The sequence below is a fragment of the Gobio gobio genome, assembly GCF_949357685.1.
Source record: "Gobio gobio genome assembly, chromosome: 21".
Lineage (NCBI taxonomy): Eukaryota > Metazoa > Chordata > Actinopteri > Cypriniformes > Gobionidae > Gobio > Gobio gobio.
In genome coordinates, this window is record NC_137117.1 from 1609857 (window position 1) to 1630644 (window position 20788).

At 42.6% G+C, this 20788-nt stretch overlaps 2 protein-coding genes across 2 annotated transcripts in view; one reads left to right on the plus strand and one right to left on the minus strand.

Annotated features, from left to right (window-relative positions):
- Positions 1-20788, minus strand: part of abce1 (ATP-binding cassette, sub-family E (OABP), member 1) — a 40894-nt gene that overhangs the window by 12301 nt on the left and 7805 nt on the right. The window contains exons 4-11 of the mRNA XM_079803532.1: positions 12144-12241; positions 11957-12074; positions 11690-11827; positions 10267-10336; positions 8875-8971; positions 5623-5712; positions 5419-5540; positions 410-631 (exon numbers count right to left, since the gene is read on the minus strand). Coding sequence (XP_079659658.1) covers positions 410-631; positions 5419-5540; positions 5623-5712; positions 8875-8971; positions 10267-10336; positions 11690-11827; positions 11957-12074; positions 12144-12241 — 955 coding nt within the window. The remainder of the gene's footprint in view (positions 1-409; positions 632-5418; positions 5541-5622; positions 5713-8874; positions 8972-10266; positions 10337-11689; positions 11828-11956; positions 12075-12143; positions 12242-20788) is intronic.
- The window catches only part of anapc10 (anaphase promoting complex subunit 10), a 50231-nt gene that overhangs the window by 9074 nt on the left and 20369 nt on the right, over positions 1-20788 (plus strand). The gene's annotated exons all lie outside the window — the stretch shown is intronic.

The following is a 20788-nucleotide window of genomic DNA, read 5'->3' on the forward strand; positions in this document are numbered from 1 at the left end:
CTTTTAAGGGTCTTGAGAGTGTAAAGTTGAGCCAATGGAGGCCTTTCAGAGCATCAGATTTACACTAAAATATCTTCATTTGTGTCTGAAGATGAACGGAGGTCTGACGGGTGTCCAACCACATGAGGCTCAGTCATTAATCACACAATTTACATTTTTGTCTGAACTAACCCTTTAACACGGCATCATCCCAAAAAAAAAAAAATTGATATAACACTATTGTCGCCATTTCTTCTCGTCCGCCATGTTTGTTTTCTCCAAAGTCACGTTTAACGGCGAGAGATTTTGCCGGATTTCGGGTTGTTTGTGAATGGATTTTGTTAGTGTGTGTTGTGCTGTCTTGGTCACATCGCGGCACTCCACACACACTATTGGAACAAAACACAGTAACTGAAAATGAACCTCTCACCGTTCTCTCCGAGCATGACCATGATCTCGGAGTCGGTGAACTCTCCTTCCGTGATGCTGAGCGAGAACTCTCCCATGCACTTCTTCATGTTGGGATACTGGTAACGACACATCTTCTTCACTTCCTCTTCAGCGGCCGTCTCGGCCACCTTAAACACCAGAGACGTCTCCCTAAAGCGCAGGTTCTCTGTCGGCACATAGCCATCCAGGAAAATATTGATTCCTGAAATAAATAAAGAGAATGTAAAAGTTCAAAGAGGGGATTTGCAGGGTTTTTTAGACTTGCACAAATAAAATGAACTCATTTACTCCGGCGTTAATGAGACAAAACAGTATATCAATTAAAAACAGTCTAATGTTACTGAATGAAATGTAGATGTGTGTTTTTGGTTGTCAGGGCAAGACAACCCTGTACAGCTTCCCAAAGAACCCTGCGTTAAGGGGACAGTGGATGGAGTTTGTTTTTACAAGTGTTTTTATTTGGTTCCCTGCATTTTAGACGCCTGTGATGGGCAACATCACGACTATGACGAGAAAAAGCTGGTGTGCTTGAGCATTCTGTCCTTTTTAGGGTCGCATCTTCTGGTTTTTGGGGCGTTTGCATGTCTTTGGTCTGTGTTGTGTTCATATTTCAGTTGGACCGCACCAGAGTTCATTTGGAGGACCTAGACCAATCTTTTCTTCTCTGTCCTCTTGTGTGGTGTGCACCAGGGTTCAGATGGCAGTGTTCACACTTATTCAAATGAACAATCGCACCAGGGTTGAACACACCCTTGGACTTTAAAGGGTTAGTTCACCCAAAAATGAAAATTCTGTCATTAATGACTGACCCTCATGTCGTTCGACACCCGTCAGACCTCTGTTCATCTTCAGAACAGAAATTAAGATATTTTAGTTGAAATCTGATGCCTCTGAAAGTCCTCCATTGGCTCAATGGCACCCTTCACTCTCAAGACCCTTACAAGGTACTAAAGACGTCGTTACAAAGTCCATCTCACTACAGTGGTTCTAAAATAACTTTCTGAATCGGCAACAATAGTTTTTGTGCGCAAAAAAACCCTAAATAACGGCTTGCATAGTGATGACGATTTCAAAACAAAGCATCATGAAGCTTCGAAGCGTTATGAATCAGTGAGTCGAATCATGATTCGGATCGTGTCAAACCGCCAAACTGCTGAAATTTGGCGATTCAAACCGCTGAATCGACTCACTGATTCATAACGTTTCAAACCGCTGAATCGACTCACTGATTCATAACGCTCTGAACCGCTGAATCGACTCACTGATTCATAACGCTTCGAAGCTTCATGATGTTGTGTTTTGAAATCGTCATCACTATGCAAGTCGTTATTTAGTTTTGTTTTGCGCACAAAAACTATTGTCGCCGATTCATAAAGTTATTGTAGAGCCGCTGTAGTGAGATGGACTTTGTAACTTTAGTCTTTAGTGTCTTTTAAGGCTCTTGAGAGTGTAAAGTTGAGCCAATGGAGGCCTTTCAGAGCATCAGATTTACACTAAAATATCTTCATTTCTGTTCCGAAGATGAACGGAGGTCTTATGGGTGTCGAACAACATGAGGGTAAGTAATTAATGACAGAATTTTCATTTTTGGGTGAACTAACCCTTTAAGGACCCGCAGGGATCCTATCTAAACACAGACACACTTCTGAGCATCACATGTAGGCCTGTCGCGATTGGTCGATACAATCGGCATTATTTTTAGTCGACTGGGTAAGTCGGGTACGAAATGAATGGTAAAAAATCTGTACAAATGCACGTCCTGGCGAGTATTCGGTTAAACGCAGTCGGATATGTCTTTAGTGAACGTATACAGAGTTGAGTGAGAAATCAGGTGTTACAATGATATGATCCGTGCAGCTCTTAAAGGGCCAGAGCTCTTATTCTGTGTGAAGCAGCAGGGCAGGAACATGCCGGACAAGGGAGTTTATAGGGGTTTTAACCATAGGCGTCGATTTCGGGGGGGACGCGTACCCACCAGATTTCGTCATGAGTCCTTTTGTACCCACCACTTTTTTTTTTTTTTTTTTAAACCTCGAGTTCAATTTTGCGGTGAAGCATTGCTGACACACACATTATTTTTTCCACTCAATTCAATTGTGTCGTAATAACGATATCTTATGTCGTTTTAACGACATCTTTTCTCATAATAACGTGATCTTATGTCGTTTTAACGACATCTTTTGTTGTAAAAACGTTTGAAAAGCAGAAGCAAGCTCCGTAAAATAGGCTCTTCCGCTGCCTGTATCAGTGGCAGTGCCCATAACACGAAATTGTTGTAATGGATTGATGTAGCCTATACAGTTCTTAACAGCCATGGGTAGCAGGAGCCATGGACCGCTCATGATTTAGCGTAATGACGGACCCCGGTGCAGCCACAAATATCATAATTATCTATAGGCTAGGCCTACTGTAATTGAGGCATTCAAGAAATGTATTAAAAAGAAAGACGCTTTCAGCCTTACTCAAAGTAGAGCCCTACATTTCTGCCCGAGCCTGACGGGCCCCGACTTTTTTACGCCCTAGGGCCGGGCTTCGGGCCAATTTTCCAGTCATAGCCTACCTCAGACGCGGGCCGGGCTTCGGCGCCGCAAATGAGTAAAGCAAGCCAACACGCAAACTGCCACAAGTGAAACTGAAAATAAGCTAAGTTTTAGATGCTCAAAAGCACAATCATCTTCTTTAAAATTAATGAGACTAAATGCTCTTACCAGTGCTTAGGTCGCTCGTTCTCATAATGCGGTCTTTGATGTTGAAAAGAGCTGATGAATAAAATACTCATATCGGTTGATTTCGTTGACATGAACTCCGTTAAATGTGCATATAGCACGGGAATTGAAGATCGGATATATATTCATTTCGCGGAGAGGTGTAGCCTAAGGTAAGACAACCAGCATGTTTTTTATTTTTAATTATTTGTTTAGATTGTGTAGCCCGTTTTTTTGCGCGCGCCGTTGCGATCTGCATGCCTCATCTTGTCAAAAATGCCTTTTTACTGTGATGGTGGTGATAGAGGCTAAACGTTTAAACGATGTTTTAAGTGTTTTTTATGGATTTAATAAGCAAGACAAGTCAAGTGTTGATTTCAGAGGCTAAAGTGTTGGGTTAACTCACTGTCGGCCGCTGGCCGCTTGGTCGTCACTTTAAAAAGCAAAAACTTTAGTTTAACAAACATTAAATGCTTTAAACATTTTTCTAAATTAACTTAATAAAGAAACAAAACGAAATATATCTACTTTGACATTAAAAACAAAACTGAACTATTTTAATGGCTGTAACTAATGTGTAATAGGGAGGATAAAAAAAAACACGGGCTCCAGTGGGACTCTGATAATGAAGTGGTAAAAAAAATTGCAAAAATGAAAAATATTAAAGAATTCGCGGGGCGCTTTCGTCGGCATGAGTAAGATAGGCTATAAGACCCGCAATATGTCTCTCATCTGACATTTTTATTTATTTACATTAGTAAGCTGCAGGACATAGTCTTTCAAAACATGACCTGCGCGAAAGAGAAAAAAAAATATACCCAGCACTTCTGAAAATGCACTTCTGAATGCGTCTCTGTCCCCAGCACATTTCAAACCAAACTGACGCCCATGGTTTTAACCCTAAAACAATGATAAAACAATGAATAGTAAGTTCTGTCATATTATTCAATTACTTGTACAGTTTTTTGCCATGGTATGGATTCAGTATCGATATTGAGGTATTTTAGTCTGCTATCGAAGTCATAATTTTGGTATTGGGACAGCACTATTCTATATAAAAAAGTATTTGCTGATATTCTCTTGTTTCTGTTATGTTGGTTTACAAATGTGTACCTTTTTACTCTTTTAGTTTTACATTTAGTCAAGGGCTTGTTTACATTTATACTTTTTTTATAGTACACTACTGAAGGCCAACGGTGCAAGTTAAATTAAATGTTTTTAAGTAAAATTGTTGACAATTATTGTGATAGATTAACCGATATAAAAATCGTCGTTAGTGGCAGCTCTAATCACATGCATGTTCTCGTGAGGCTCATACCGCAGGGTTCTTGCAGGTTTCAGAAAGTCAAATTTAAGACATTTTAAGACCATAAAGATTGAAATTTAAGACCTATACGACACATTACAAAAATTATTTAAATCAAAGAAATAAAATAAAAAATCTTTTTTTTTTAATAATTCAGTCATCGAAAAAGCATTAATTTACAGATAAAGCAATGACATTAGTAACCCTCCACAGCCAACAAGATGCCAAATGCCCAAAACCTTAGGCCCAAAATTAAAATAGGCTAAAACAAACTTGCCCTCAAATAGGATCGATTACAAAACAGCATATTAATAGTCTAATAGAGAGGCTACTCCAAACTAGGGATCCGCACGATTTGGGGAAGATTGCGATTATTCTGGTTAAAATGTAGCCCTAACGTGAAGCTAGCGATGTAGGATAAACAGAAGATTGAAACGCTTTGACTGATGAAATAAACACGACTGCATCAAGATCTGGTGTATTTGAGTTCTTCAAGCCTTCACTATTGTCATAATAATAAGGTTTGCAGTGCTGATTGAGTGCAGACTTTATTACTGTATACAATAATAGAAAACAATGCATGTCTGCCTCATTCAGTCCAGAAAAATACAACGTTATTAAACGTAGACGTATTTTGCGGGCAGGTGATTGCCTTTATCATGGGATTTGTAGTTTTATCACCGCATACGTGTACCAACACCAATAGAAAGAACTACAACACAGCGAGCGAACGCTCTGAGGGCGGAGCAAAGACTCTAGATCTGCGCTTTGTAGTCTAAGATTCGATACTTTTTTGCTACTGTGTAACGTTAATAACTTTCTGCAGCCAGCGTTTCTGGAAATGAAGATTTTTTAAGACCTAACTAAATGAAATTTAAGACCTCGGATGAAAATCTGGTCGTTTTTAAGACGTTTTAAGGCCTTAAATTGAACAAATTGAATTTAAGACATTTTAAGACCCTGTGGGAACCCTGATACCTTCTCGGACGCTGAAGGGCATGGTCACCACACCGTAAGCACTGGGAACGCCATACAGACAGCAGATGAAGTCTGACAGGTAATCCAACACACTCAAGTCGTGCTCCACCACAATGATGTACCTGCACAGCAGAGCAAGAGCAGGTTTAGGGTCTAGTAAAGGGGACAGTAGAACAGCGGCCCTCAAGAGTAAAGGAGACTCACCTGTCTGGAGAAATGAGGGAGCGGATGGTGATGGCAGCTCTCAGCCTCTGCTTCACATCGAGATAACTGGACGGCTCGTCGAACATGAAACTACAGGGAGAAACAAAATTGCTATCAGTTAGGGATGAGACGGTGAGGAAATTTCCCCACCGGTAATACCGGTATCACCGAAGGCTTTTAACCCGTAATCGTCCCTCAGGGTTTACGTTTGAGGCCCTTGTGCTCAGATAGACCCCAAACTTTTACAGAGCGATTGCATAAGGAAATATACATTTTTTACATGGAAAACTATATATCATTTTTTTTTATTTACTTCTCAACTATACATTTATGCTGTGTTTTTGTGGGTATTTGGTAGTTTTTTACCTATTTACTGCACAAATACTTAACTATGTCATAAATTGGCTCATTAAAAATTATTTTTTTTATGAAAAATCACTTGAATGATGATCTTAAATAAATATAAATCGTTTTTGGACATTGCTCTATGTGTTAGGGATAGAATACCGCCATCTGTAGGTTTGTGGAAAAACTTTAGGAATTATAGTTAAAGAGAAAGAGAGAAAGAGAGAGAGAGCAATGACCACATTATCCACTAGAGGTCCAGAGGGAAGTTATGCAGAAGTTAAACTGCCGTTCATCTTTCTTTTATTTGCCCTTTTCCATCTCTTTCTCATGATTGTTCCATATTGCATTTGTGCTCTAGTATTAGTACTTCATTTATGTATGAAAATCTTTCAGATTTATGCCAGTTTTGTTGATTTTATTTGCCAGTTTCTATAAAAATGCTCTCTGTTGCAGTCACACACATGTGTGTGTTTGTGTTTGTGTGAGATAGAAAGTTCGTTCTACTTTGTGTTTATGCTCTAAGACCAGACCTTGATATAAATGTGGAAATTTTCAGATTTATACTGGATTTAGTTAAAAAATTGACAAAAAAAAGTGAATTTTTTTATTTTTTACACTTTCCCATTCATTTTCAATGTGGGGTCAATCTGACCCCGAGGGACTTTTTTTTTACACACCTTTAGAACAACCAAATCAAGCCCAGATTTTTTTGTGCATGTTTAGATAGATTATTTAGGAAAAGTCACCGAGTCTCATGGCCCTGAGATGAAGGGAACACTTTTAAAAAATGAAGGAAAAGTCCAGTGGGGTCAGCTGGAGCCCAAGGGCCGATTAAGGGTTAAATCACTAATTCTATCTAACCGAAAGTAACATGCACACGACTGCTCTGAACTGAAAACGCGCCAGTGCGCGCACATGTGAATGACGGCTCGTCTGTAAATGCGCGCTCTGAGGCCATGGGTGCGTCTCAATCAGTTCCTAGTTCAGTAGTCAGGGCACTGATCAAGCATTGATGATTGAGATGCACGCCATGAATGAATAACAGTTCGTCCGTAAAGTAGGGCTGTGCAATTAATCGAATTTCGATTTCGATTTCGATTTTGCCTCCCAACGATCACCAAAATAGTATAATCGAGAAAAAACGATTATTTTGCCATGTTCAGTTTTGCAAGAACACTCTTATTTTGTCTTGCGTTCTGAATGAAACGCGCACGCGCTCATCCGCCCCTCCCGAAGCCACAAACTTTCTCAGATCGGGATTCGGGAGTCTCGTGTGCATATCATCCGCTGGAATTTAAAAACTCTGCGCGAGTAAAGATGGCAGAAGGAGGGCAGTTACAGCAGCGTTTGGTGAGCAAAAAAGGCAAAAACCAACTCCGTTGTCTGGGAACAGTTTGGCTTCGAGGAATCAGACGACGAGCAGAAACATGCTACGTGCAAGATTTGCTACATGGCAGTGGCTGCAACGCAAGGGAACAGCACGAATTTGTTTAACCACTTGAAAATTAAACAGAGTGACCTATGACAATCTAATAAAGAAAAAAAAAACTGACGAGAGCAGGGGTGCCGTGTAAACGTCCTTTTTTCCCCTCATATTTTTCAAATAATTCTCTCTTTGTAAACTTTGTTCAATGCATGCGAGTGCTGCCGTATGTTCGAATATGTCCAGTCATTTTCACCGTCTTCACCCGGGTGTAGAGCCAGAAGACGTGAATGAGAAGCCGCGCGCGCTGTGAGGAAATGTATCTCTGTGCTCTCATCCGAAAGCGCGCACACGTCTCTCAGCGCGCAAATATTGAGTTCTCTTTCAAGTCTTGCTCTTGAACGGACAAACTCACACAAAACGTATGTCAACATGTCCATCTTGATGAGTTTCCTAGCAGACATAGTCTGTATATGCCTTAAGTGAACTTTATACAGTCGATAAAAACGACGCATATCCGATCCGGATTGAATAGCTTTTGTAAGTTTAATAGGATTCATCTTTAATTTATGCACTCAAATATGCAATGTTATTTTACATTTGATACATTTCTGTACCTGAAAACTAATGTTAGACGTACCTGAAAAGCATATCTAGCCGAACCATATTGTTGATCTTATTTATTTGTGGTTATCATTTTTACGTGAATACTTTTATACTTTGATTTGAATATGTCAAAAAGTACAACAAATGTTACAATTTCAATTGAATTGTTGAAAGGTGTATTTTTAATAAATACAACACATTCCCAAAGTCATGTGAAATAATCGTGTTACATAATCGTGATTTCAATATTGACCAAAATAATCGTGATTATGATTTTTTCCATAATCGAGCAGCCCTACCGTAAAGCCTTGTTTATACTCGGCGCGCCTGCACGAGCGCGAGGGTGCGCGCGGCAAAAATAAATGCGCGCAGTCAGTGTAGCGCGGAGGTTCGCACTGCGGAACCAGGCAAAAGTAAACAATGCGCGCTCTGTGCGGCCGTGCACATTTTACTTTCGGTTTTGAATTAGCGCCAATTCGGCTGCGGGTTGCTTGAATTGTGGGTTCATTAGCCTATTATTTTTAATGAAAAACACAACAACAAAACAAATGACAAACTCCCTTAAATAGGCGCTTTTACGTTTCGCTTTGAAACCAAATCTTCCGCGATCATCTCAGTCTGCCGAGACTCACGGTCGGATCCTGCTTTATTAAGCAGATACGTTCAGTTTTTATTTGTATTGTCTGTTCTCTAACTGAACGAAATTATTTTATTACTATAAAAAAAAATGTAAAAGACGGTGGGCGGTGCCACGGTGGGCAAGTGATGTAACCGGTGTTGAGTCTGGACACCGGCTACACCGACTATCGTAGCAAGCCTACTATCAGTATTAGCAAAAATGTTCCTAATTGTTGTAGCCAATGACAAGGACTCACATATCAGCTCTCTGAATGCAGACGACGGCGCAGGCGAATCTCTGCAGCTCTCCTCCTGATAGGTCCTCAACATTACGCTCACGCAAGTGCAACAGATCTGGCCAATCAGGGAACAGAACAATCAGTCACATGATGCAACAAAACCAACTGTATTATTCAGTCACATTTCTAAATATTGAGATATACAACAACGGTGCGCTCATATCACTAGGAATGGGAGAAATTGCAATGCACAATGAAGCGGAACAAGTCCCGCCTTCTAGGGATGCACGATATTATCGGCACGACATCGGAATCGGCCGATAAACGCTTAAAATATAAAAATCGGCATTGGCCGATATGAAAAATGTATGCGGATATGATAACGTGTTGATATGCGCCTGCAATAACTAGAGTTCTATAGCGATAAGATCACGTCAGCCGTGTCATTCTTCAAGTGAAAACAAGCAAATGCATTGCATGTACGGTGATTTATATTGACCGTTTTTAAATGCTGCCTTGAATTTGTGAATCAACGCAGGATTGCCAGGTTTTCACAACAAAACTAGCCCAAAACAAGCACAATCGCGTCTCTCTAGCGCGCGCAGCTGAAGCTCCTCCAGGTCCTAGTGCCCGACCGGGAGAATGTTATATAGCCTATTTAGTGGAGGCGCTGTTGTTACAGTAATAGTGAATGAAAAGTAGAATACACAAATAAATAGAAGTTACTTCTTTTTCTGAATAAATAAAGCAGTAATGATGTCAAAGCACAAGCATGACACTTTTTTAAATAGAGTTTATTAATCTGTAATAAAATGTTATGAAATGGATGATGAAAAATAATCCAAGGAGCTCTAAAATAACTGTGAATGTTTTATTTAAAGATAAATACAGCATCAACTGATGCCATGCCACCCCCACTTCATGTGAACAAACATTACATCCAAAAATAAAATATTTAGGTTACAACTGCATCTGTCTGGGGTGAAAAAACACTGACTTTATTATTGTTATTTTCAGAGCTTTTAATATACTGTTTATTAAAAAAGAACTTTATTAACATTAATTTATTTTTAACAAGTATCCTTTTAGTAAGGAGACCTCAGAAATCTGAAACCAGAATGAAAAAAAAACTTATTTTTTGCTCAAAATGGTGGTTTCCGAACAAATGGAAAAAATAAACATATATCGGTATCGACCAGAATGAGTTAATATCGGCAAAAATCCAATTGCTCCAGCCTAGAACATGCAGTTCGCCATGATTTGAGTGTTTAGAAACGCTTTATGAGACCGTTGTTGGTGATTTCAAAATGGAAGAATTTGCTGCTCGAGAGGCGTGTCAAAGATGGCCGCCGAGTGAAATGACTCGCCTTAAAGGGATTTTGATGATACTGCACAAAAAGAAACGCATACCCAGCTGTTCACACACCAGCTCCTCCGTCTTGGTGTCATCCTTCCTGCTTAAGATGGCGCCTACTGACCCCTACAGGACAAACAGAGAATAACAACAGTCAAGTCAAACACAAAAATGACTTCATATTTACATCAGCTTCTAGGTATGCACGATATATCTGCCACCATTTCGGTATCGGCGGATACATGTTCATTTTTAACGGCCCGATGAGAAAATCTGTCCAATATATTAAAGCCGATATATTATTTCCTTCAGCGGAGACACTTCAGATTCGCCATGATCGGTTTGAATTGCTTGAAATACATTAAAAATGAACATATATTGGCCTAGAAATGACCAAAATTAACAGAGCTAGGGCTGCCCTCGACTGAAGATTTTTCTAGTCGACTAGTAGTTTGTCTAATCGCGTGTTTATATTAATAAGTCATAAATAATAAAATAATACAGTGCTAGAGCTGCAATTAACAATTATTTTTCTGTTGACTAATCTAACGATTATTCTTCCAGATTAATCTGATGATTCTTTTTGACTGATTATTGTATTTCAAAGAGCGTAGTGAAAGTGTATATTATTTTAACATGAAATCAATGAATGATGACATAATGAATAATGTGACGCGTCGACGCATTTTCGTAGTCGACGTCATCGTTGAAGCGCTTAAACGCACACATTAACTTGCCATAGCGCACCGGCAAACATAATCATTATGAGTGTGTCATGAAAAATTAGCTGGATTTCCTGCCATTAACGATCTGTCCATCACGGCCTGCATGATTTCGCCACTTCCTGTGGATTTAAATTTTTCCTGCGACAAACCGACTAATAATTTTGGTCGATTAAAGGGTTAGTTCACCCAAAAATGTAAATTGTGTCATTAATGACTGAGCCTCATGTGGTTGGACACCCGTCAGACCTCCGTTCATCTTCAGACACAAATGAAGATATTTTAGTGTAAAGCTGATGCCGGATCTGCTCATATTCTCGCGCATGCGTCGTGGAGACACACACGGAAGACAAGAACAAGCTGGATAAAGGTGTTATTTAGATTTTTTTTGCGCACAAAAAGTATTGTCGTCACATCGTAAAATTATTGTAGAGCCGCTGTGGTGAGATGGACTTTGTAACGACGTTTTTAGTGCCTTTTATGGGTCTTGTGAGTGTAAATGTACTGAATGCCAATGGAGGCCTATCTGAAGCCTTTCTCAGCATCAGCTTTACACTAAAATATCTTCATTTCTGTTCCGAATATGAACAAAGGTCTTACGGGTGTCGAACGACATGAGGGTGAGTAATTAATTTTGGGTGAACTAACCCTTTAAGCCTCTTCTAGTCGACTATTAGGGGTCAGACCTACTAAAAGAGAATTCAAAATATTACTAAAACTACAATAAACCTAAAATAAAAACCACACTGATACTGACCTTAACGGTTTTGGGGATCTGATCAACATACTGCGGCTTCACGATGGCCTTCAGGTCGTCTTCCAGGATCTTAGTGAAGTAGTTCTGCAGCTCAGAGCCACGGAAATACGCCAGGATCTCCTGCCAGTCAGGGGGAGCCTAAAAACACACACACACACACACACACACACACACACACACAAATTAAACAAAGACACATCTCAAGCATGAAGACACACAACTAGGATCAGATCTGGATTGTGTTTGTGTGTGCGTCAGGACACTCACATCAAATCTCCCCAGGTTTGGCTTCTGTTTTCCCGCCAGGATTTTGAGAGCGGTGGATTTCCCGATACCGTTAGTACCCACAAGCCCCAGCACCTCACCTGGACGAGGGGTGGGCAGCCTGACAAACACTCGGATTAAACACACATTCAAACGGAGTCATAATTGAGGTACTGATGCATGTTCATACCTGTGCAGTTTGAAGGAATTGGCACAGTATCTGTGTGTGGTTTCCTTCTCCAGGTTGCTTGGCAGGTTCACGATAGACAGAGCACCAAACGGACATTTCTTAAAGACACAAAATAATTAACATACGATTAAATACAAGATGAACTCCCACTTACGGGTTATGGAAATCATTAAGGTATATGGTAATTGTTGAACATTTGCAATCCTATAAAGCCTGTTGTATCGTATGTAGGGTTGGGTATCGTTTGGGTTTTCTCGATTCCGGTGCCAAACCGATACTTTTTTTTTTTAAGGGCCACAAAACAAGGTGGATGACATTAAATGGCTTTTTATTTATTTATTTTTTATTTAAATTGAACCATTTATTAAAAGTTTAATGTATACTTAAATGTATGAATATAAATAAATACAAAACAATTTACTTATTTACAAATTATAATTGACTTATTTACAAATTATAATTGACTTATTTACAAATTATTATTGACTTATTTACAAATTCACAGTAAAACCTAAGCCACCTAACCCAACTACAACAAGCCTAATATAACTCTAAATAACAGTTACAGTAATAACAGCAGTAGTCTGTATTCTTGCTCTGCTACAAACCAGCTTCGAGCTTTAGCTTTATTTTGAAATATGATCATATTCTCTAAATATTTTAGAACGCATCGCCTTAATGTTTCCATGACGACGCGTCATGTTTCTCACATGACACACAGCAGCCGCAATAGCGCTGACAGCTCAGCTGAATCGGGTTTATTTCGTTTTTTCTTTTTATTAAAAATATTCACAAACTTCTTAACTGTGTCACGAACTATCTGATGTTCAAATGTGGGAGTCAATGTGTGTTAGTTGATCTATAAAGCGCAATGGGCGGCGCCATGTTAGTTTGCGCCTCAGAATCGGATCTGTCGGATTTACAACATTTGAGTTCATTCTCGGCTTACGAAATACATGAAAGTAAGTGACCAGTGAACTGGAAGAAGAATAGAGTAAACTATATAGTTACTATATAATGTGCATGTATCTGATGTGAATAAAACATGTAACCGTAGTCAAATTATAACCGTCTGAAAGGATTATCATTGCCGCTTTCATAGACATCAGTGTGTTTTTTGCTAGTAGCCTATATGAGCATTTAAATGTCTGAAACCTGGAATAAACATGTGGTTGAAAACACTGAATAGTTGTAATGAGATGTGGTTGAAAACACTGAATAGTTGTCATGAGATGTGGTTGAAAACACTGAATAGTTGTCATGAGATGTGGTTGAAAACACTGAATAGTTGTCATGAGATGTGGTTGAAAACACTGAATAGTTGTCATGAGATGTGGTTGAAAACACTGAATAGTTGTAATGAGATGTGGTTGAAAACACTGAATAGTTGTAATGAGATGTGGTTGAAAACACTGAATAGTTGTCATGAGATGTGGTTGAAAACACTGAATAGTTGTCATGAGATGTGGTTGAAAACACTGAATAGTTGTCATGAGATGTGGTTGAAAACACTGAATAGTTGTCATGAGATGTGGTTGAAAACACTGAATAGTTGTAATGAGATGTGGTTGAAAACACTGAATAGTTGTCATGAGATGTGGTTGAAAACACTGAATAGTTGTCATGAGATGTGGTTGAAAACACTGAATAGTTGTCATGAGATGTGGTTGAAAACACTGAATAGTTGTCATGAGTTGTGATGTGACCAGCGCTGAGCGTCTGTCTCTGGCTCAGCCAAAGCGCGAAAGCACGTTTGAATTTTGGCACCGAAATGACGAACCGAAATCTGCGTTCTGATTCGGTCCGGTACATACCGGTTATATAAGTACCGGTGCCATATTGGAACCGGATTTCGGTACCCAACCCTAATCGTATGTGACCCTGGAGCACAAAACCAGTCCTGCGTCTCACGCGTATATCTGTGGCAATAGCCAACAATACATGGGTCAAAATTATAAATTTTTCTTTTATGCCAAAAATCATTAGGATATTAGGATCATGATCCATGAAGATATTTTGTATATCTCCTACCGTAGATATATCAGAAATGTATTATTAGTAGTAATATGCATTGCTAAGGACTTCATTTGGACAACTTTAAAGGAGATTCTCTCAATATTGAGAATTTTTAGATGGATGTAAATCGGCCAAATATTGTTCTATCATTACAAATTATTAGTGCTGGGCAAATTAACGCATTAACGCGGGCGATTCATTTTTTCAGTTTAACGCATTCAAAATATTTAACGCAATTAACGCAGTGTCCGTTTTTTTAATCCATTTTTGTCTAGTCTTCCATTATATGATCACGCTCTTATTCATGTAAATGCTTTTAAACCATCTAAGCGCGACAAGACACAAGAGAACGCGCAGTGTCCTGACACACACACACACACACACACACACACACACACACACACACACACGACAAGACACAAGAGAACGCGCAGTGTCCTGACACACACACACACACATACACACACACACGACAAGACACAAGAGAACGCGCAGTGTCCTGACACACACACACACACACACACACACACACACACGACAAGACACAAGAGAACGCGCTGTATGTCAGTGTCCTGACACACACACACACACACACAGGACAAGACACAAGAGAACGCGCTGTATGTCAGTGTCCTGACACACACACACACACACACACACACACACACACACACACACACACACACACACACACAGGACAAGACACAAGAGAACGCGCTGTATGTCAGTGTCCTGACACACACACACACACACACACACAAGACACAAGAGAACGCGCTGTATGTCAGTGTCCTGACACACACACACACACACACAAGACACAAGAGAACGCGCTGTATGTCAGTGTCCTGACACACACACACACACACACACACACACAAGACACAAGAGAACGCGCTGTATGCCAGTGTCCTGACACACACACACGACAAGACACAAGAGAACGCGCTGTATGTCAGTGTCCTGACACACACACACACACACACACACACACACAAGACACAAGAGAACGCGCTGTATGTCAGTGTCCTGACACACACACACACACACACACACACAAGACACAAGAGAACGCGCTGTATGTCAGTGTCCTGACACACACACACACACACACACACACACGACAAGACACAAGAGAACGCGCTGTATGCCAGTGTCCTGACACACACACACACACACACACACACACACACACACACACACGACAAGACACAAGAGAACGCGCTGTATGCCAGTGTCCTGACACACACACACACACACACACACACACACACACACGATAAGACACAAGAGAACGCGCTGTATGTCATTGTCCTGACACACACACACACACACACACACACACACACACAAGACACAAGAGAACGCGCTGTATGTCATTGTCCTGACACACACACACACACACACACACACAAGACACAAGAGAACGCGCTGTATGTCATTGTCCTGACACACACACACACACACACACACAAGACACAAGAGAACGCGCTGTATGTCATTGTCCTGACACACACACACACACACACAAGACATAAGAGAACGCGCTGTATGTCAGTGTCCTGACACACACACACACACACACAAAAGACACAAGAGAACGCGCTGTATGTCAGTGTCCTGACACACACACACACACAAGACACAAGAGAACGCGCTGTATGTCAGTGTCCTGACACACACACACACACACACACACAAGACACAAGAGAACGCGCTGTATGTCAGTGTCCTGACACACACACACACACACACACACACACACACACACACACAAGACACAAGAGAACGCGCTGTATGTCAGTGTCCTGACACACACACACACACACACCAGACACAAGAGAACGCGCTGTATGTCAGTGTCCTGACACACACACACACACACACACACACACACACACACACACACACACAAGACACAAGAGAACGCGCTGTATGCCAGTGTCCTGACACACACACACACACACACACACACACACACACACACACGACAAGACACAAGAGAACGCGCTGTATGTCAGTGTCCTGACACACACACACACACACACACACACACACACACACACACACACAAGACACAAGAGAACGCGCTGTATGTCAGTGTCCTGACACACACACACACACACACACACACACACACGACAAGACACAAGAGAACGCGCTGTATGCCAGTGTCCTGACACACACACACACACACACACGACAAGACACAAGAGAACGCGCTGTATGCCAGTGTCCTGACACACACACACACACACACACACACACACACACACACACACACAGGACAAGACACAAGAGAACGCGCTGTATGTCATTGTCCTGACACACACACACACACACACACACACACAAGACACAAGAGAACGCGCTGTATGTCATTGTCCTGACACACACACACACACACACACACACACACAAGACATAAGAGAACGCGCTGTATGTCAGTGTCCTGACACACACACACACACACACAAAGGACAAGACACAAGAGAACGCGCTGTATGTCAGTGTCCTGACACACACACACACAAAGGACAAGACACAAGAGAACGCGCTGTATGTCAGTGTCCTGACACACACACACACACACACACACACACACACACACACACACACAAGAGAACGCGCTGTATGTCAGTGTCCTGACACACACACACACACACAAGACACAAGAGAACGCGCTGTATGTCAGTGTCCTGACACACACACACACACACAAGACACAAGAGAACGCGCTGTATGTCAGTGTCCTGACACACACACACACACACACACACACACAAGACACAAGAGAACGCGCTGTATGTCAGTGTCCTGACACACACACACACACACACACAAGACACAAGAGAACGCGCTGTATGTCAGTGTCCTGACACACACACACACACACACACACACACACACACACACAAGACACAAGAGAACGCGCTGTATGTCAGTGTCCTGACACACACACACACACACAAACACACACACAAGACACAAGAGAACGCGCTGTATGTCAGTGTCCTGACACACACACACACACACACACACAAGACACAAGAGAACGCGCTGTATGTCAGTGTCCTGACACACACACACACACACACACAAGACACAAGAGAACGCGCTGTATGTCAGTGTCCTGACACACACACACACACACACACACAAGACACAAGAGAACGCGCTGTATGCCAGTGTCCTGACACACACACACACACACACACACACACACACACACAAGACACAAGAGAACGCGCTGTATGTCAGTGTCCTGACACACACACACACACACACACACACACACACACACACACACACACACACACGACAAGACACAAGAGAACGCGCTGTATGCCAGTGTCCTGACACACACACACACACACACACACACACGACAAAACACAAGACTCTGCTGAAGCATTGTAGTTTTTTGTTTGTTCTGTTTATAGTTTTTGTGTTTTTTGTCTTGGATGTTGTCTGCCTTACTACGTACGACAGACAGACACTTTTGGACATTGGTTCGGCAATCGCACACCGAAAACCGGACTTTAAATTCATCAACGACGACACGCCGTTTACAAACACAGCAGCGGAACCCCTTGTCTGGGTGGCCCGGCCGCGGAGACGCGGCCGGAGAAGGGGCTGTAGAGCTGGCGTACTCGTCAGATTAAGACGCCGCGCAAACCGACCCCCGCTTCCCAGTATTTTACTGGCAAATGTTCAGTCTCTGGACAATAAACTCTGCGAGCTGAGAGCGCGGATCTCTTTCCAACGAGACACGAGGGACTGCTGCATTATCTGCCTTACAGAAACTTGGATGTCCGCTGAGATTCCAGACTCAGCCATCGAAACCACGGGGTTCTCCGTGCATCGGATGGACAGAGAAAAAGATCTCTCCGGGAAAAGCAAAGGCGGGGGTGTGTGTTTTATGATCAACCGATCCTGGTGTGATCAGAGGAACGTACACTCTATCAAGTCTTTCTGCTCTCCTGATCTGGAATTTCTCATGGTTCTGTGCCGACCATTCTGGCTACCGAGGGAATTCACCGCGGTCATCATCACAGCGGTGTATATTCCCCCACAAGCCGACACAGACCGGGCACTAAAGGAACTGTATAGGTCAGTGAGTGAGCAGGAAACCGCGCATCCTGAGGCTGCGTTTATTGTGACCGGGGACTTTAACAAAGCCAACTTCAAGCGCATCGCACCCAAATACCACCAACATGTTAGCATCAACACGCGAGGGAACCGTGTTTTAGACCACTGCTACTCCCCCTTCAAGGAGGGTTACAAGTCCCTCCCTCGCCCACCATTCGGCAAATCAGATCACGCGTCCATTCTACTTTTGCCCGCTTACAGGCAGAGACTGAAACAGGAAGCACCCGCCCTCAGAACCATCCAGTGCTGGTCAGACCAATCGGACTCTATGCTACAGGACTGTTTTGATCACGCGGACTGGGAGATGTTCCGGTCGGCCTCTGATGACGACATCGAGGTCTACGCTGATAGCGTAACGTGTTTCATCAGGAAGTGCGTAGATGACGTTGTTCCGACCAAAACAATTCGGCTGTACCCAAACCAGAAGCCGTGGATAAATGGGGATGTTCGCGCGGCACTCAATGCGCGGACCTTCACTTTTAACTCTGGTAATGCGGAGGAGCATAAACAAGCAAGTTATGCCCTCCGGAAAACAATCAAAGCAGCAAAACGCCAGTACAGGGACAAGATTGAAGGACAGTTCAACACCACCGACTCCAGAAGCATGTGGAGGGGAATTAACACCATCACAGACTATAAAGGGAACACAAACTCCACCGTGAACACCGCTGCCTCTCTCCCGGACGAGCTCAACACCTTTTATGCTCGCTTTGAGGGAAATAACACCGCCCTCGCGGAGAGAGAGCTCGCGGCTGAAGATACAGAGGTTAGTGCACTCTCCGTATCTGAAGCGGATGTAACCCGATCCTTCCGGCGGGTGAACGTCCGTAAAGCTGCGGGTCCAGACGGGATTCCCGGCCGCGTCATCAGAGCGTGCGCGCGCCAACTGGCTGGAGTTTTCACGGACATTTTTAACCTGTCCCTCTCCCTGTCTGTGGTCCCCACATGCTTCAAAACGTCCACCATTGTTCCTGTACCTAAGCAGTCAAAAACACTCTGCTTAAACGACTGGCGTCCTGTTGCTCTGACCCCCATCATCAGCAAATGCTTTGAGAGACTAGTCAGAAACCACATCTGCTCTGTTCTCCCCCCCTCACTGGACCCACTGCAGTTTGCATACCGCAAAAACCGCTCCACTGATGATGCCATTTCATCAACAATTCACACTGCTCTCTCCCACCTGGAAAAGAGGAACACATATGTGAGAATGCTGCTTGTAGACTACAGCTCAGCATTCAACACCATTGTGCCCTCCATACTTGACATTAAACTCCGGGCTCTCGGCTTAAACAGCTTGTTATGCAGCTGGATCCTGGACTTCCTGTCAAACAGACGCCAGGTGGTCAGAATGGGCAGTAACATCTCCTCACCACTGACTCTCAACACTGGAGCCCCTCAGGGCTGTGTTCTCAGCCCACTCCTGTACTCTTTGTACACACATGACTGTGTGGCAACCCACAGCTCCAACACCATCATCAAGTTTGCTGACGATACGACGGTGGTAGGTCTCATCACTGACAATGATGAAACGGCCTACAGAGAGGAGGTGCACACTCTGACACGGTGGTGTCAGGAGCACAACCTCTCCCTCAACGTCAGCAAGACCAAGGAGCTGGTGGTCGACTTCAGGAGGAATGAGAGAGAACACCGCCCCATCACCATCGATGGAGCACCGGTGGAGAGAGTCAGCAGCTTCAAGTTCCTCGGTGTCCACATCACAGAGGAACTCTCATGGTCCGTCCACTCCGAGGCCGTTGTGAAGAAGGCTCATCAGCGCCTTTTCTTCCTGCGACGACTGAGGAGGTTTGGAATGAACCGCCACATCCTCACACGCTTCTACACCTGCACCATAGAGAGCCTGCTGACTGGCTGCATCACCACCTGGTACGGCAACAGTACCGCCCGCAGCCGCAAAGCCCTGCAAAGGGTAGTGCGCACGGCCAGCTGCATCATCGGAGGTGAGCTTCCCTCCCTCCAGGACATTTATGTCAGGCGGTGTGTGAAGAGAGCTCAGAGGATCATCAGAGACTCTAGCCACCCGAACCATGGGCTGCTCTCACTGATGCCATCAGGCAGACGGTACCGCAGCATCAGATCACGCACCAGCCGACTCCAGAACAGCTTCTTCCCACAAACAATCAGACTCCTTAACTCTTGACCCATCAGGATCATAACACACACTGGACAGAATATCACTCAGCACAACCCACTGTAGATAAACACACATTATATACACATTTATTTATCATACAGCATCTATTGCACTTTGGATTTCAATTTTTCAATCTGTGAATAATATTTTATACTGTACATTGTATATTATTATTACTATTATAGCGTAATGTATATTGTTTAGTGTATGTTTAGTGTATATTGTTTAAAGTATATGTATATTGTAAGTATGTGTATATTGTTTAAAGCTGTGAGAACTACACTCACATTGTGTAAATTATTTATTGTTTATTGTAGAGTTTACT